This window comes from Drosophila mojavensis, unplaced genomic scaffold (assembly GCF_018153725.1).
Source record: "Drosophila mojavensis isolate 15081-1352.22 unplaced genomic scaffold, ASM1815372v1 contig_80, whole genome shotgun sequence".
NCBI lineage: Eukaryota > Metazoa > Arthropoda > Insecta > Diptera > Drosophilidae > Drosophila > Drosophila mojavensis.
The window spans coordinates 4,238,209-4,256,724 of NW_025318906.1; the positions used below are offsets into that span (position 1 = coordinate 4,238,209).

Here is an 18,516-nt window from a genome sequence, read left to right on the forward strand (position 1 = left end):
GTTTAAGTTTAGTATCGTGGAATTTTTCATATCACTCAGATATTTTATTTTCAACATTCTTTTATCTATTTTTCAAAATTCTCTGCACTGTTCTGAATCAATTTCAATTCAATTCAATTCAATTTTATATGTCGAAAGGCTATAATTCCTTTGCGTATTACCTTTACCTTAGGTTTACCTTCTTTATTCATTGGAAATTCTATTCTCCTTTTCACATTCCAATTCGATATCTTTTTTTTCTCTCTTATATTATCTTATGTCTTATTCGCCTCCTGAAACTGTTATGTTTTGTGACTCACCTGCAAATCGGTGCCGGTTGAGCCCGGCTGTGCCAGATCACAAGCTGATATCCAAGGATTAAGGCGTGTTAGAGCTGTTGCAGAGCCGAGTATGGACCTACGTAGATCTACAGGCGCTCCGTTTGCCGAGCTCTCACCCGCCGCTCCACTCGTTGTTTCTGTTGCGGTTGTTGGATTTGTGCCGCCGTCCCTTTGGCCTAATCCGATTAGACGCGACGCATAGGCGTCGTTAGCTCGGTGCTCCTGCTCCTCGCCTGTTTCTCGCTTGTTGTTGTTGCTGCTGCTGCTGTAGCTCTCCTTCTCTTTCTGCTTCTTGTTCTCGTTCTCGTTGTGTTGCGCATGCAGCACGCTCTCATCGACCAAACGACTTTCGTCCTGCTGCACCGTTTCCCGTTCTCGCTCCTGTTCCCTTTCCCTTTTCGTTTCCCGCTGCTGTTCCTGCTGCTGATCTTGCTCCCGCTCCTGCTCCTGTTCTTGCTCCTGTTGCTGCTGGCTTAGTGCTTGATTGTAATCCTCCTCTTCGGTGGCTGCGTCCTCGCTCAGCTTTATCAACCGGTCGAATGATTCCTCCGAGAACAGATCGTCCTCGGCGACCAGCGCAAAGATGTCCTCGTCCGCCTCCTCGTCAAACGCACGCGATGACGCGTATTGCACCGGCAGTCCACTACTATCCTCCTGCTCCTCCTCCTGTTCCCGCTCCTGCTCCTGTTCCTGTTCCTGTTCCTGCTCCTGCTCCTCGTCTCTCTCGCTAATGAGCGTTGCCTCACTGGACTCCGGCGCCCCCGCCGCCGTCGCCGTCGCCTCGGTGCCTCTGCCCCTTTCGAGACTTCGAGCGCGCCGCACCGTTTCGTCTGGCGGATGCAATGCGGGCCGCCGCTGATAATAATCAAATTGGAGCAACGGCAAGATGTGGGCGGGGGCGTCACCGGGGCTACCGTCGTGCAATCCTGGCAGCAGATATGAGAAGCCGCCACCAACAGCTTCTCCACTGCTGGTCGAATCGTAGCTGGACGGTAAGTGAGTTGCCGATTGTGTTGTTGCGTCTGTTCCTATTCCTGTTGTTGTTGTTCCTGGTGTTGTTGTTGTTATTGGTGTTGTTATCGAACGGCTGCTGCTGCTGCTGCTGCCGCTGCTGATGGTATTGGTGGTGCTGGCACGCCGAGCCCCCGAAATAAACGCAAGCGCCATCACGACCAGCCCGGGTCCTGGCCGCATATTGACCTCGGGTTCGGCGGTGCTAGCATGGTGCAGGCCCGCTTGAGACGCGCTTGCGACTCCAATTCAATGCGATAAATGATGGGCTCATGGCCCCATCATCATCATTAATATGTCGTGTGTCGTGTCGATTTTCGCCTGCTTCAGCTGTTTCAGCTGCCTCAGCGTCAGCTGCGAAGCTCTAACCGTATCCTGGCAACTGCTCGACGGCTCGTCTCTGCGCTCTGCGGCTAACGGCATGAATCAAAAATGCTTTCTCACTTCAAAGGGCAATGGCGTTGCCAGACTGTCAACCAAACCAAGAACTCGTTACGTTGCTTTATGCTGTTGATCGACACATGGCAGCAGAAAGAAGGGGGAAATGAATTTCAACGTAAACGGGGAACGAGGGAAATTTAATGGAACGTAAGCGTAAGCGAAAACGTAATGCAACGTAACGTAACGAAAGTCACGACTGTAGCTGATTTATTTCAAACTGATATCGATAACACAACACATTTTTTAACAATATACACTATATATATATTTTTTTCTTTTTTTTTTTTTTTAATTTATCTTAAGAGATTTTTGCTTTTGTTGTTGTTGGGGCCGTGGTTTTGGTTGTTGTTGTTGATGATGATGCTTCTGTTGTTGTTGTTGTTATTGCGACACTGCTGCACATTAACCTTGAAATTTAAATTGAATTTCGTGTGTCGTGTGTGTTTTTTCTTGTTTAGCTGCTGCTGTTGTTGTTGTTGCTGTAGAAGTTGTTGTTGCTGATGCTGCTGTTGTTGTTGTTGCATTCTTTTTGGACTTACAGCCACACGCGAAGGTCACATAGCAGCAATTTGTATTATGATTTTCGTATTCAATTTGATTTTATTTCTGTGTTGGGTTTTGGCTGGACTGTAAATGGTATTATCATTGATTAGTTGTAATTTGATTAATGAGTTTTCTACACTTCGTTTTATTTTTATACGATTTGGTAGGTAGGATAACAAAAGACTTTTAAGGTTGCCGCAGCGCTTTGCGCTTTTCGAAACGAAATTTTCGGTTTTCAACACGCTCTTGCTCTCTGAATAATCTCTTTCTGTTTTACGCTCGCACTCTCACACACACACTCTCTCTCGGTGATGCTGCCGAAAACGCCAACGCAACGTATGTATGGCTCGTAACCTGTCGTCGTCTTCATCGTCGTCGTGCGCCCACGCTCCTAGCTCAGCTGCGCGCTCTCTCCTCTTTTTTCTGTTCCGTTCTTGGATTCGTTTCTACTTTTTTTTTTTTCTTCTTTTTTATGTTTTGGCGAAGAGCGCTCTGCATTTGATTTGCATTTGAAATGCCGTTACATGCGTTATGCGCTTCGCCAAAGAAGCAAAAAGAAGGAGCTTATAAAACGCAATTTGATGACTGAGATTTATGGCAACAACTTTGCATTTTGTTTTTTTATTTTTTGTTTTTGTTTTTTTTTTACATTGTCTGCTGATTTGCATTTGCTCACGCGAAAAAGACACAAAAGCTAACCATGTGTGCGTGTGTGTGACACAGCAGCAAGCCAATAAGCGTAAGTGTGAGAGGGCGAGGGAGAGGGAGAGAGATGGAGAGCCAGAACGAGAGCAAGTACGAGCAGCGAACACGACGAGCACATGATGAACGCACGAAGTAAAACCGAAGCAGCCGCAGCAGCCACCGCACAAAGAAGAACGCCGAAAAAACGTCCCTAGCATACGCACATACACACACATACGTACTAAGAGACAGCAGCAGCAGCAGCAGTACACGCACAGGCCAAAGAAATTTATATAATTCGCAGCGACCGTCGCTGCTGCTGATGCTGCTTATTGTTGTTGTTGTTTTTGTTGTTATTGCTGCAAACACAAAACAGCGGCCGAGGCGCCCGTGGGTGGTAAGCAGCATCAGCAGCAGCAGTTCTCTATATGTATGTGTGCCTGTGTGTGAGTAGTTACTTAGGGCAGCCAGGCAAGCACTCGGCGTGCCTTTTGTAGCAGCATGAAGTAGTCGCCGTCTTCTTTGTCACTGTACGTGTTAGTGTTGGTGGTAAACGTAAGTACGTACGTACGTACGTGTATGTATATGTTCGCCTGTGACTCTGTGTGTGTGTGTGTCAAAGACGACAGCGACTGCGGCGCCTGCATGTGGATTTCGCTTGAATGTCTATGTATTGGTGTTAGCTGCTGCTGCTGCTGATTGTCCAACAATAAGCACTGCATACTAACGGGCAAAATGTTCCTTTTGTTTAGTGCACGAATAAATTGTTTTTGTACTTTTTTAATGCATGTATTCAATGCTTTTTGTAGTCACAAAAGACGCTGCGCTTTTCAAATAAGTTAAAAAAAATTGCTTTTTTTTCGTTTTACATATATATTTGGCATAATAATAATAATTAAAAGTGTGGGCAGCTCTGTCATAGAAAGTTATTTGAATGGGTGCTCTGGTCACACTGTGCGTGTGTATTTGTTAACTTTCACTTTTGTTTTATTTGCTGCTGCGTTGACACTGCGCACACATACACACATTCACACACACATGCATATGTATGTATAGGTATTTTCTCATTTTTTTTGTGCGTTTGTGCGTATGTATGTGTGTGTGCTACTTCGGGTTTCTGCTGATGCTGTATGGCGGCTGCTTATATAAGCCCGGAACATGGCACAAAAAACTATTCGCAACGAACTTTTCGCTGTACGTTTTTCCTGCAATTTGCCACAGCGTTTTTGTTTATGCAACGTGGTCACACTTTGTGGGCATAGGGCAGCGTGGTGGCTGGTCTATGGGGCGGAGGCTGAGGGGGCGTGCCCACAAAGGCAGGCAATGATTTTCACATATTATATAACATTGGCGATAAAAATTCGAAGGTTTCATTGAATTGTGGCGGCCAGCCGATTGATTGTGTTTGTTACGCTTACAACAGTCGTACTATCGATCGCGGTCTATCGAAAAGCAAACACACAAAGCGTTTACGTTACATCGACATCTAACATAACAAATGTCCAAATATACTCGTGCGCTCATAATTACAATGTGCGTGTGTGTGTGGGTATTAGTGTGTGTGTGTGTGTGTAAGTGTGTTTTAGTGAGTGGGTATTTCTTCTAAGAGCGCAACATCAACTGCCGTAACGGCCGCGTGGGCGGAGCTGAGGCAGCGGATGCGAGGGAAGCAGGGAAACGCAAAGGCTGCGTGCTTAGCTATATTTTTTTTTAGGGTTTAGACTTTAGGCGTTGTGAGAGTTATGCTAAGCAGATTTTATTAGTTGAACACCAATTCTTCATTTGTTTTATTTTTGAACAAAAGCGATAACAATAACGTTAGCGATAACGATATCTCGATTGATGTTTAGCTCATCTCGCGACTCGCAACTTTTGCACAATTTATTTGCGGTTAATTTGATTATATGTTATTATTTTTTGTAATTCTTTATATTATTTTGCATTTACAGTAGAACATTATTTTTTGGGCTTATTCTTTGTATTATTTTTTTTTTTTTTTTTTTTTTTTTTGGTTCTTTGCTGCTTGCTTTTGTGTGTGGACACACAGTTGCGCGACGACGCAGGATATACCGTTACAATCCTGCTTCTTGCTGATGGCCCCAAACGGCACTGACTGTGCCACAAATTGCAGATGGCGCTTAACTGGAATATGCCAATGGCCCGAGCTGCCCATAGGGGGCAAAATACGAGCAAAACTCCTGCGCTCAGCGCTGACAAAAAAGAACCGAAGGCGAGTGAGCTCACACAGCTAAACGTTCTCACGCTCACTTGCTCTTTGACGCTCGCTCTCTCTGGCATTCACTCTCTCAGCAGTTCGAATGAAAAGCTTCCAGCCCTGTTAAGTTAACAGCGACTGCTTAACAGCTGTTTGTGTAAGTGTGAGAGTCTGCGTTGCTCTGTTGAGCTGAAGCAAGAAAAATTACTTGCTGCAGGGCACTTAATCACTAATGACAGCGACGCCACAGTCAACGTTGACTGCGACGGCAACGGTGACGGCGACAGCGACTGCAGCAGCGGTGCCTGAACCTCAACTCTCACTCAAAATGCGTCTCACCCACTTGACTCGAATTGAATCAACTCGACACTCGACTCGGATTACGTCCTTTTCGCTATGACTTGGGCATTTGCTGGTGGTGATGCTGCTGCCACAGCCGCTGCTTGTTTCGTTACGGCGTTTTGTCTCACTTGGCCTAAATGTCTAATACCCTATAATATCGTTTAATCCCACTCAACGTGCTTTAGTTTTGCTCTGCTTACAGAAATACAAGGCGCATCGCATTGCAGTTGACAGTTCTAAATGAACCCACTAGCAAGAGTGAGCGACAGCCTGACAGAGAGAGAGAAAGAGAGAGAGAGACAGAGCGTGACTACCACACAGACACAGAGAGTGTGTATGTAGCTGAGGGAGAGAGCATGCTTTAATTGCAATTGCAAATTCTGTAGCATAACTTTGAGCGCAAGTTCGACCTGTCAAAGTTGCTAATCACAAACTAACAGCGTACTGCCCTAAAGAAAAATAAAATAAAACTGCAAGCGACAAGCCAAGGCCAAGTGACCTTCAGAGGTAAGAAGAAGACAAGACTGATGCCAGAAATATTCTGGCCTCTGAATTATTTACTTTTCTGTTAATTAACTTAAGTAACTGTGACCCACAAATCAAAAGTAAAAGAAAATACACAGAGGCAGGGAAGGAATATAGGTTACATGTTGTACACATACATATAATGATCAATTACGAGGGTAGGCTGAAAAGTTTCTAATAGAAATATAAAAAATAAAATTATTATTAAAAAAATAATATTGATAATTTAAGAAAAGAAATATTAAATATTTGAAAACATCAATTTAAATTAAATCAACAAAAAATCTAAACTAAAGAAGTACCATCTAATCAATTTGAATAAGATTCTTTAAAATTAAAAATTTGTTTTAATCTCAAAAGGTTATGTTTTCATGTTAAGCACTGATTAGAATTCGACGTTGGGATTTACACAGATTTTGCTTTGCTAGTGGATTTTCGGCTACCCTTCACTACAGCCCCCAACACTGACCCTTCCATCCCCCTCTTCTGACCACGCCCTCTGCTGATAAGCCTAAAGGAACAGTAAAAATAAAAGTAAAAGTAAACGAGGCGACAGACAAAAGAAACCTAAAAAAGAAACTTAAAACAGCGACAGGAGAAAAAAAAAAAAAAAAAAAAAACACACACACACAAAAGAAAAGGGACAGCCGAGAAGAGACGAAGTAGAAGAAGAAGAAAATGAAGCGAATCCCACATAATTTGGCTTGGAAAGCATTTTGCTTCAATTTATGCGCATTCCAATCAATAACTGTGACACATGCAACCAGGACCAGGCAAGGACATCAAGGAGAGTGAAAGTGCTAAGATATGCCCCATAGCACATACACACATACACATACACGCACACGCACGCACTCAGGATGCCCCCAAAGGATGCCAAAGGATGAGCAGCTTTTGCCCAGCTTCTAAGCAGACACAAATACACACAGATAGAAGAGCAGAGGCAGAGGCAGAGGCAGAGGCAGAGGCAGCGACGGTGGCAGAGCTAAGGAATGGATATGAATGTGTCAAACTTATGCGGGCACACACACACACACACACACAAATACACAGTCACACTCACTGTGTGTGCGTGCAGAAATTGATAAGAAACAAAATAACCCTGAAGAAGAAATTGTGCAAAGAGCGGCAAGCCAAGCAAATAAGAGAAAGAGAGATTGCGCGCGTGTGTGTGTGTGATTGTGTGGGTGAGAGAAAATGGAAAACAAAACCAAAAATGCCAGCACAAATAACAATACAAAAGCAACAAAGATAATTCCGAGAAATTCTATTAGCAGCGCGTGCTTATGTGTGTCTGCCTGTGTCTGTGTGTGTGCGTGGCTGTTCCTGTGTCTGTGTGTGTGCGTGCCTAAGCCGTGTATGCAGATCATAAGCTCTGCAGAGCTTGTGCAAAAGTCAGCAATTCTAGAGCCTGCAGTCGCTCGAAGCTAATCGATATCGATACATATGTCTGGAAATGATATCACTTGGTATTTAAATATACATCATGCGGTCAAATTGTGCGCTTTACTAGCAATTACTAGAGCCTGCAGCTGAATAGCAATTCGATATCGATGTTAAATACCATCACTTGGTATTTAAATTAAGATTGGGCAAATTTTGCGCCTGTTTATTAAAATTCAGTCAATTTGTGCACTTTATGGGCACTGATCGGCATTCGGTGCCAAAAGCGAAAGCAATTTAAATTCAAAGTTTGACAGCAGTTGGCAATCGGTTATCGCAATCGTAATCGAAATCAATGTCTACCTTGGCACACTTACACCGTGCACAGACATGGCAGATAAGCGTTACAAGGACGCCGCCGCCGCCGCCGCTGCCGCAGCAGCAACAGCAGAAGTAGCAGCCTCTGCTGCGAAGCTGGGCAGCCAAAGCAAGCGACAAGGATTTTGCGCAGTTTTGCTGACAGCCAAGTGGCAGACGGTCGGTCGGGCAGGCGAGCAGGCGGGCAAGCGATTTCTGCTCTTTTTGCACGCACACACAACAGCAACAATAAATAGCAAAAATAAAACATGATGAAGACGAAGAGGAGGAGAGGAGACAGGCAAAGGCAACGCAAGTTTTGTGAATGAAATTTCGCGCAGGCACAAAGCGCACAAACAACGTTTAGCTGCCACACACAGACACACGCACACACGCACACTCACACAGACAGACAGTTGCTCCCACTCTCACTCACTCGCACTCGCACTCGCACTGTATGGAAAGTCACGCGGCTAGCGTATGCACAGATGCGAAGCACATAGACAAAAGGGAATGGCCGAAGGGGCAACACGGCAAAGCAGCAGCCCAAAAGCAAAGCAAACAATGCCGCGCGCTCTATGTTTGGGTTCAAACCTACTAGAAAAAAAAAAAGAAAATAGAAACGAAAATGAAACGAAACGAAACGTAAGCAAAGCAGCGCTCTTAGCAGAGCTGAGCGCTGAGCGGAACGTATTGGATGGCAGAACAGAACAGTGGGACGGCTGATTGGCAGGGGGAACCCAAAAGGGAATCAACATCTGCCGCTGGGCAGGCAGACAGCCGCTCTCGCGGGCGTGGTAGTCGGTCGGTCGGGCGGTCGGTCGGCCGTTGCCTTGGCAGCGAAGCTCTTGGAATGCTGCTGCTACTGCTGCTACTGCTGCTGCTGCTGCTAGCGCGCTGCTGGAAAGCAGAAGCCGAAAAACTAAACTAATGCTCAACATTTATCGATGATGACGGTACGCGCAGGGGGTGCGAGCCAGCAGCAAGACGCAGCCAAAGGAGCTTGTGGAATTGACCCACAAATATGGCTATAGATAATTATGTTAACCTCTCTGGCGCTCTGTCTGGCAGCGCACAAAGATTGTCGCGCATCAGATAACGTGCAAGATGAAGAGCATGCTGATAAGATAGTCTGCTTGGGGTAAACTGATGCCATGAAACCAATTGAAACGACTTGGATCCTCAAGCCCAGTGTAAATTCAGCTAAAGTTCAAGTGCGAGTAAACAAGAAAATATAGCTGAGTTCATAAAGCTGAGTTAAGATCATGTCCAGAGCAGAAGGTAACGGATGAAGTCATTGCGGCTATAAACATGCACAGACATGCACAAACAAGCATGCATCTGCATGCATGTGTGGTTTGTGTGAGCTTGGGCTAGCGTTCAGCTGAAAAGTATGCAGTGACTTTTATGCTTAACGTAGCGCATTGTCGCTGGCCATACACACACGCACACATGTGTAAAATGTAAATTCTGTGCTGTGCATGTGTGTGTGTGTGTGTGTTGGTTGGGTGATAAAGCCATAGATATAGCTTGGCCTGCATGAGTGTGGATAATGGCGCGGCGAAAAGTCGAAACGCACACAGCACACACACACATGCACATATATGCACACCCACACACACACACATGCGCGCACATAATAAGGTGCGATTTGTCTCGCGCATAAAACGAAATTTCCTGCAAATACACACAACGAAACACGCTCACACACACACAGACACACATAGTTGGGCAACAATGGTCGCACAGCAGGTGGAGCGAGAGAGCGAGACAGAGAGAGAGAGAGGGAGAGAGAGAGAGAGGAAGAGGTATAGGGCGCCCAGTTTCGATTGCTTTGTTGCTTGTATATGACAGCGTGTCTTTGTGCGTGCGTGTGCGTGTGTGTGAGTGTGTGGGGAGGACATCTTTGTAGGTTAAGGCTCATGTCAAAGCTGGCAAACTGGTGCGACAAAAAGGGCGTAAGGCTTTAGGCGTGGCAAACTCGTTTGCCATAATTATTGCCTTTGTTGTTGCAGCCGTGTGTGTGTGAATGTGTATGTGTGTGTGTGTGTGGGTGTGTGCATGTGGCATTATTATTTTAACCGGAAATGTGCGTTCTGCCCTTTTCCCCTATCCGCCCACAAACAGCAAAAATTTGTGAACTGCATGAACTTTTTATACGCCATGGGATGTAGAACAAGTGGGGTACGATAAATGCGCAGATAAATAAACCAAAAATCGAGAAGGCGAAAAAATAAAAGATAATTTAAAAAACTAATATTTCTAAAAGTAAAAATTGCTTAACATATTTTATTAATATTACTGTAACATTTTTACAGGATATATGCTAGTCGAGCACTCTAATTTGTTTTTATATATGTATGTATATATTTTTTGCATTGGCGGAAACTCTTGCTCCGTGCCGGCGACAACATTTAGCAAATTTTTTATGACAATGTCGAGCAAGCTCTCTCTGCTCTCCACCGTCCCTCTCTCTCTTCCTCACGCACTCTCTCTTTCGCTCATTCTCTTTTGTGCTCTGCTTAACCTCAGCTGCCGACAGCGCCCACTTTTATGACAAATATTATGTTAAAGACCGAATATGCGCTACGCCATAAAAGTCAATCATTTTTCATTTCGCTTTGCGCGTCGTTGTCAGCTGCGCTGTCGCCGTCGCTGTCGCCGTCGCCGTCGCTGAGCTGTCCGTCAGAGTCACTCTCGCAGCGCCATTCACACAAAAATCAAACGTCCCGCTGCCCGCTCAGCTGCTGCCGCTGCTGCTGCTCCTGATTTTGCCTTTGGCTCTGCTTGATTTTGCCTTTCTTCTCTTTTCTTTCATTCTTCTCTGCTCTGTTCAGTTTTTTTTTTTTTTTAGCTTGTCCGCTGGGGACATTTAATTTTTGGCGGTCATTCGTTGTGATTTTCCTTGATATGCGATATAGTATTTTATGTACAGTGTGTGTGTGTGTGTGTGTGTGTGTGTGAGGCTTGGCTAAGCGCTTGTTGTTGATATTTGGCGCGGCTTGCTTCAATTTATGTGCTGTTTGCCTTTATTGTCGAGTTTTACTTGTTCCCATTTTCAATTTTTATTTTGCGCTCTTCCCAATCTTTTTAAAGGACCTTTTTTTTAGGGTGCGTGGATCACATTTGTCGTGTTGTTGTATTGATAAGTTCATTTAATGGGCACGGCCTTTGCCCACGCACAAGCACATATACACACACACACACACATACATATATACTTCTGTGTGTGTGTGTGGCATTTGTTTGAGTGCGTTGCGCCTAATGAGTTTAATGCTTTGTTATCAGCTCTGTAATCTGCTTATGTAATATGCGGCCAAAACTTCAACATAATTGAATCACAAATTATGTCATTTTGACTTTATTTATGTATGTACAGGTGTTTGTGTGTGTCTGTCTGCCTGTGACTTTTTATACATACGCACACACACACACACACGCGCATATGTACACTCACGAGAGTTGAAGGCCTTGGGCGCAACTTTGAACGCATTAATTGCCAGATTGTCAGCGATTGGAGTGAGTGGCAATTAAGCAGAGCGCAGATAAACGTTTTAATGGCAAATGCTTAAGTATTTCGCTACTGACTTAACGTTTGCATACATGTGACATGTGTTAGAGCGAGATAAGTAAGGTGATCATTTAAGCTACAGTATAGTCTCTCTAATACCAACGCAGACTTATCAGTACAAGCATATTTTTGTTATGGCAAATCCTATAGTCATAATTTATTTATATAAATATTAAATTTAAATTTCGTATTTCAATATTGGGACAGGTTTAGAATTGTTCAAATTTAGAGGCTTTACGGTAAATCCGAAGCATTATTTGTAATTGGTCAGCTTACATTGCAGCTTAGCGTGGCACATGAGCGTGCATTTGAGCGAGATAGCAATAGCTGCACAAGAATTTGAATGTATTGTATGTAGCTCATGTAAGCGCCATTTGGAATTATTTTACAATTACCATTCAGCTTGTTGGAGCGTGATAAACATATAGGCGAAATGATCTTAACGAACTTTCGTTAAATATGGTCGCCATTTGCCATCACTATAGTAGTCTGATTGGCCGATTGGCATAGCAACTTTAATGCGTTAGAGCGAGAGCAAAAACGCTGCGTAGCCATACTTATGATATTTAAACAAAAACTCATAGAAAGCTAATTTATAGCGCTTCTTTAAACATGCATTTTATCACAGAAATTAACTAATTTTAAATGTCTCATCAATTAGCGTAGCGAAATGAAAAGCAAACCATTTAGCACAGCAATTGTCACAAAGCAATTAGAATGGGGAAGACCACACCTGATCGGTTTCTGTTTGTTTTCAGAGCATTTTTTTTTTTTTTTTTTTTTTTTGTGTTTTGCTTGTAATGCAGTCGCCGGGACACGTGCCCCGGGCCTGTCTTCCTCTTCTTCTTTTGCCCATCACGTTGGCTGTCAATGACGGAAGGCCACTTTCATTTTGTAGGAAAAGCAAATGAAACTTAACGGAAAAGAAAATTACATCATGCTCGTTTCAATGGGTCGACATAATATTATTTTCCTTCGTTTTTTTTTTTTTTTTTTTTTTATTATTTCTGCTCTTCTTCTGGTGCGCACCCACTGTTTGAGCCATATACACGTGCAAGTTGGCTCTCTCTTTGTGTGTGTGTTTGTGTGTGCTTCATCATCGTCTTCCTTCTGTCGATTTTTTATTTATTTATTTTATGCCTACGCACATACGCGCCAAGCAGTTTGACAGGTGTCGCCGACTGAGTGGCTGCCTGATAAGAGAGACGCGGGCGGACAGGCGGCTATGTGTGTGGAGGCGTGGTCTCTGTGTGTGAAAGCCTCGCGGGGTAGTTGGCATGGAATGAAAAATGTCGCCCTATTATTCTTTGTATTGTTTTTATGCGGCAGTTATACGTTTATTTTTGTTGTCTTTTAATAGACGTGGCAAAGTGCGCCCAAAAGACAAAGGCAGCCGAACAAGCGCTGGGGCTACTTTACCTACTCAATAAAAATAACAAAAAAAAAATAATAATAATAAAAACGGAAACCCCTCGCACAGACACAGGCAGACAGGCCACACCCAGCCCCTGTGCCTGGAGCCTTCGTCTGCTGGCGTTTTATCATCATCCAATCAGTAGATAAATAACACATAAAATGAGGTGCTTAATCGGGTTTGAAGTGATGAAAGTGAAACTGTGCTTCTCTCTCTCTCTCTCCCCCTCACGTTTGCCAGCCTGTCTGTATTGCGCTCTGTCTGTCTGTCGCCAAGGGGGCTGGGTCTTTGTCTTCGGCATAAATCTAAGGTAACAACTTTATATTTGTATATCAGTTACTTAAGAGCTTGTCAATTGCGCGTGACAACATAATTTACCATTAAATTGTACGCGTAGACAAGTAATTTGTCAACATTTATTTGCATTACATGCGAGAACAAGTTAATACAATTGATTGACAAGCAGCCACGCAGCTAATGTAAAGCACGCAATTTAAATATTGGCGCGCAGCCAAACGAAAGCGTAGTTAACGTCTAATTTAAATTTCACGGGCAACTTAACGAAAAGCTAGCTGAGATAAAATTTAAATTACGCGCTCAACTGAACGATAAGCAAGCTGAATTTATAATAGGTTGGCAGCACATACGATATATAATTCGGTGGTTGATCGAACGGCCGCCACATTGACAATCGATAAATCACACAGCTGTATAGTTTTTTTTTATGGTGTGTGCGCTCTTAGTAAGCAAACTTATTGTACGCAAACAGTATTAGAACCGCTGAAAAAATAAGAATAACAATTGGAAATAAATAAAATACAAGTCTATTGCACAAGCAATAAGAATTACGTGTTTATAAAATTGAGTACATATGCAGCAGTGGGTAAATAAATAGTATTAGTTGACGCCTCGCCGCTGCAGCGGAACACAGCTTGGAAAAGGCCAGAAAACGGCCAGGTAATGCAAAGCGAAAAAAAAAAACTAGACAAAATAAGTGCATTAAATTAGCATAATATTAAGATTAAACTTTGTACAGTTTATTTCTTGCGCTGTCCAACATGTGACTTGTTGAGCATTTATTGATTTTTATGTTAAATGTCTATAAATATAAATCAGAAGAACAATCGCCACAGCGAATGTCTCGACGCTGACAGCTGTTGTGGCTTTAAAAAAGCTAAACAACAAAAATACTCAGACCGCTTATCAGGTGTGAAGAATTCTAAATTGATGTGTTTTTTTATCGGTCAGCTACGCATTTATTGCGGGTGGTTATCATGCTAACGCCTCTTCCCCACCCACCAGAAGCTGTTAAGTGATTCGAACTGCTAATTGATCCAATTGCTTGTTAATCAATTTTGTCTACGATTTTGTGGCAGCTAAACAACCGACAAAAATCTATATGCTAATAACGTAATTATCATTTCACTTTGATTGCAGAAATGCCTCTTTAATCAAAATCAAATCAATTGTCAAAACAGAACATCAAAAATGAAACAGAAAAGCTGGCGACACAAGCATAAATAACTAAGTAAGAGTAAAAAAACGTTAGCTAACGGCAAATAAGGATACTAAAACGAAAGAAGGGAAGATGCTTGGACGCACGCAGAAACTGCTGCTGGGACTGGCCATCCTGTTGCTGGTCAATGTCCTCTGGGTATCATCCAGCGAGCTAAGCAAGGTATATATAGAAGAGACTCACGAAAATTTAAACTATTCAAATAAAAAACTCCATCTCACGCAGATTCTCTACGAGGACGATACATATAATAAGCCATTCTTTAGCACCTACTTCAAGACGTCGATGTTTAGCTTCTATTTGTTAATCATTGGCATAATAGCGCCCTGGAAGGAGTCGTGCGAGCGTCAACATGGCAACTATGCGGTTTGTATAGCCGATAGATGTCCTATAAACCATACTAATCTATTTAAAATACCCCATTTAGATGATGGAACAGAATGCCGATGAGGAGAACTATTATAGCAATCAGGCGTCTTTGGTTGGATAATCAACTCTTGGCTCTCTGATGGTTTCTAACTGGTTTCATTTGCCTTTGCAGGGGGACTCGACCTTTGTGCCCATACGTGTGGCCAATCCTATAAATGGCATTGTATCCGGCACGGAGAGCGATGATTCCAGTGTGCGTAGTGTTCGCTTTTGTAAGATGGCCGAGGTGCGTGAGATGTCAGCGCATGAGGCAACGGATGCTTTGATGGCTCGACTGTCGTATGCCGCGAGCATGAGGATTAAACGACAGAAAACGCACCACAAGACAGCAAAGACGGCGTTGCTCTTCTGCTTACTCTGGTTCGCTGCGAATTATTTCTCACAGCTCGCTTTGAATATGGATGAAGAGCCCATGATAACGCTCATCAGGTTGAGTCATATTCACTTCAGACTCAAATCAAGATGTTAACTAACGGTATATTCTTTTGCAGATCCACTTCAGCCACATTGTTTACCATATTGCTAGCTGCCCTGTTTCCGTCTGCCATGGGCGACAAGCTGACCATAACAAAGCTAATTGCTGCAACAATGAGCATTGCCGGCGTCGTGGTCATCAGCATGAATGATTTGCACGACTCGAAGATGACTCGCGGCGTTCTTTTGGCTCTGTTTAGTGCTTTCTTCTATGCTTCGTATTTGGTGTTTGTCAAGCGAAAAAGTGACACCGAGGAAAAGGTGGACATTCCCTTGTTCTTTGGTAAATACGACAAATAAGTCCATAGGATCTTCTAGTCAAACAGTCTCGACTGGATCATTCTTATTTGCGTATAATATTTATTTTGTTTGCATTACAGGCTTTGTTGGTCTTTGGAATCTGTTGCTGCTATGGCCCATTTTCTTTATATTACATTTCACCAAGATCGAAACATTTGAGATGCCCAGCCAGGGACAGTTTGGCATGCTCTTCTTAAATGGCTTCATTTGCACAGTGCTCGCTGTGGCTCTCTGGCTGTGGGGCTGTTTCCTCACCTCCTCGCTAATTGGCACGCTAACCATGTCGCTGCAAATACCTTTGACAATTGCATTTGATGTTCTGCTCAAGCAAAAGCCGTACTCTTCATTATATTGGATGGGCTCGATGGGCCTGATAATGTCAGTGCTGCTTGTTGTTTTGCTAATGCGCAACGATGATTCAGATCCGCTTATGAAACTATTCAAAGTTTTATATAGAAAGATCTGTGGTTGCCGCAACCCAAACATTGTGAGGTAATATCCCATGCTATATTTATATTTTGGTGTTTATTCCTATTAATTTTCGACTTAATCACAATGTTTTAATTTATAGAGTTGCCGACGATGAGCAACAGGAATCTCTTATCAATAGCAGCGATTAAAGTCTGACTATTGATTTTCTGGAAAGGCTTTTGGAAAACGCGCTTTCTCAACAATTTTAAAAATTGCTCACTGCAATTGCAATGCAAATCCAAAACTTGGCTGTTCACGACTTCGTTTCGAATCGTTCTTTAATCCATAGCGACAAATATATATACACATACATGTAATATATATATTTATATATATACATATATGTATGTACGTAGTTGTAGTTAATACTTTGCACAACTCTCATATATATACATTTAGCTATAGCAAAATCTTCCTGATTGGCTTTTAAGTTGAAACCCTGGCTTTCCTGATTTGCAATTTTACCTACAATTAAGCTAATATATGTGTATATCTTATATTTATTATAAATGTTATTATTTTTTGTGTAAATAGCTGTAATCTTAGTGTTTATCTCTCTATATGTGATAGGTCTTTCGATATGCTGAAGCTCAGTTATAGTTTATGCTAAATTTAATGTTTTTGCTATAGTGCTCGACTCTATAATTGATATTTATACACCCGCATATATATATACTTGTACACATACCCTCCATACTCAATTCTAATATTTCTAATGTTTTGTGTCGGATATACTTTGTATATCATGCATAGAACACTTTATGTATTAATGATATATACTGCAAAATGTGTTAATAATATAGTATAAATACCCACACATAATAATATATGTTTAAAACAATGTAAAGCTGCCTAACTTTGCAGTTGAGTCCCATTTGTGTGCTTAATTTAGCATAAACATATACATTTATGCATAGTTGTCTATTGTTAACAATAAACAAACAAAAAATACAGTAATATTTAACCCCAATACTGAATTTCCACATGTAATTAATAAAAGTGCATTAGTATGTATATAAATTCCGTTTTACTATTGTCAAACAGCAAAAAATTCCACTCCAAATAAATAAAACAAACAAAAAATTTTAAAACTAATTTCTGCGCCCACATTTATAGCTGCTATCGATATTTCATGAAGCTTTACAGCACTAAAATGCTCTCATCACTGTTTAATAGCATAAAGAGTCTCTGCTACTTACAGAGGTGCAGCGGCAACTAACATAAATGAGCGAACTCAGTCTGATTCTAGCGTCTGAATTGTGTGGACGTGTATTCATTTTGTGGGAAAAGAAAAGTTGGAATAAAAATGAAGTTTTCTCTGGCTTTGTGCCTGATTGCCATTACAGCCGGCATTGTGGTTGCGGATGAGAGCAAAGGACCCAAAGTGACCGACAAGGTAAGCACAAACAACCACATACACACAATTACGACTATATTGTGTGTACCTGCGTCACTTGGTATACACAAACACATAAATCAACTGCGCGGCTGTTGTTTTTGTTCTCTCTTAAATATTCAAAAAGTATTCTTTATGAATGTGTCTTTGTTGCGTAGGTTTTCTTTGACATCACCATTGGCGGTGAGGCAGCAGGTCGCATTGAGATCGGTTTGTTTGGAAAAACTGTGGAGAAGACCGTGAGGAACTTCAAGGAGCTGGCTGAGAAGCCACAAGGCGAGGGGTAAGTGAATATAAACACAGTTAGAATTCACATAAACACACACACACGCAAGTAGTTAAGATAGCTGTAGCTGTATGCATACACACTATTTCTATATACATGTATGTGTGTGTGTGTTTCTCTATATAGCTGCATTTATAGGTTAGAGCCGGCGTGTATTGCTATCAATTACGTGGCCTTTAACTGTAGATGAGTTAACAAAAGAAGGAAATTAAGTTATTTATCAACTGAGAGCTTACACTAATATGCCCATTGTGCCACTGTGCCATTTCTTCTGCTTATCATTTCTATAGCTACAAGGGCAGCAAGTTCCATCGCATCATCAAGGACTTTATGATCCAGGGTGGCGACTTCACCAAGGGCGACGGCACTGGCGGCCGTTCCATCTATGGCGAGCGCTTCGAGGATGAGAACTTCAAGCTGAAGCATTATGGCGCCGGCTGGTTGAGCATGGCCAATGCTGGCAAGGACACCAACGGTTCGCAGTTCTTCATTACCACCAAGCAGACCAGCTGGCTGGATGGCCGTCATGTGGTCTTTGGCAAGGTTCTCTCCGGCATGGATGTGGTGCGCAAGATCGAGTCGAGTGCCACAGACGCACGCGATCGTCCCGTCAAGGATGTGGTCATCGCCAACAGCGGCACCATTCCAGTTCCCGAACCCTTCGCCGTCTCCAAGACTGATGCCACAGAATAAGCAATATCTATATATATAAATATACCTACCACTCGCATATATACATATTAGTGTGGCTTTTAAACGAAATGTCTTCTTGAAACATAATCAATTCAAATTATTGTCTTGGAGCGTGCTCTAGCATACATCAGCAATCGATTTTTCT

At 42.6% G+C, this 18,516-nt stretch overlaps 3 protein-coding genes and 1 long non-coding RNA gene across 4 annotated transcripts in view; 2 read left to right on the top strand and 2 right to left on the bottom strand.

The window, feature by feature from the left end:
• Nucleotides 1-2,090, bottom strand: part of LOC6578661 — a 52,732-nt gene extending 50,642 nt beyond the window's left edge. The window contains exon 1 of the mRNA XM_002004533.4: nt 300-2,090. Within this exon, the coding sequence (XP_002004569.2) occupies nt 300-1,514 (1,215 nt within the window). The 5' untranslated portion in view covers nt 1,515-2,090. The remainder of the gene's footprint in view (nt 1-299) is intronic.
• A 143-nt stretch (nt 2,091-2,233) lies between these two features.
• LOC122757664 lies at nt 2,234-5,841 on the bottom strand. The gene is made up of 2 exons (XR_006357779.1): nt 5,070-5,841; nt 2,234-2,399 (listed from the first exon to the last, which is right to left on the bottom strand). It is a non-coding gene; the product is annotated as an uncharacterized LOC122757664 (long non-coding RNA).
• Nucleotides 5,842-13,514: 7,673 nt separating this feature from the next.
• Nucleotides 13,515-17,010, top strand: LOC6578662 (solute carrier family 35 member F5). Its single transcript, XM_002004534.4, has 8 exons — nt 13,515-13,763; nt 14,244-14,484; nt 14,548-14,688; nt 14,750-14,803; nt 14,864-15,180; nt 15,243-15,508; nt 15,606-16,017; nt 16,097-17,010. Exons 2-8 carry the CDS (start codon nt 14,395-14,397, stop codon nt 16,143-16,145), a joined length of 1,329 nt encoding a protein of 442 aa, XP_002004570.1. The 5' UTR covers nt 13,515-13,763; nt 14,244-14,394; the 3' UTR covers nt 16,146-17,010.
• Nucleotides 17,011-17,226: 216 nt separating this feature from the next.
• LOC6578663 (peptidyl-prolyl cis-trans isomerase 6) lies at nt 17,227-18,440 on the top strand. The gene is made up of 3 exons (XM_002004535.4): nt 17,227-17,392; nt 17,551-17,675; nt 17,969-18,440. The coding sequence occupies exons 1-3, from the start codon at nt 17,303-17,305 to the stop codon at nt 18,369-18,371; spliced, it is 618 nt and encodes a 205-aa protein (XP_002004571.1). The 5' UTR covers nt 17,227-17,302; the 3' UTR covers nt 18,372-18,440.
• Nucleotides 18,441-18,516: the final 76 nt, after the last annotated feature.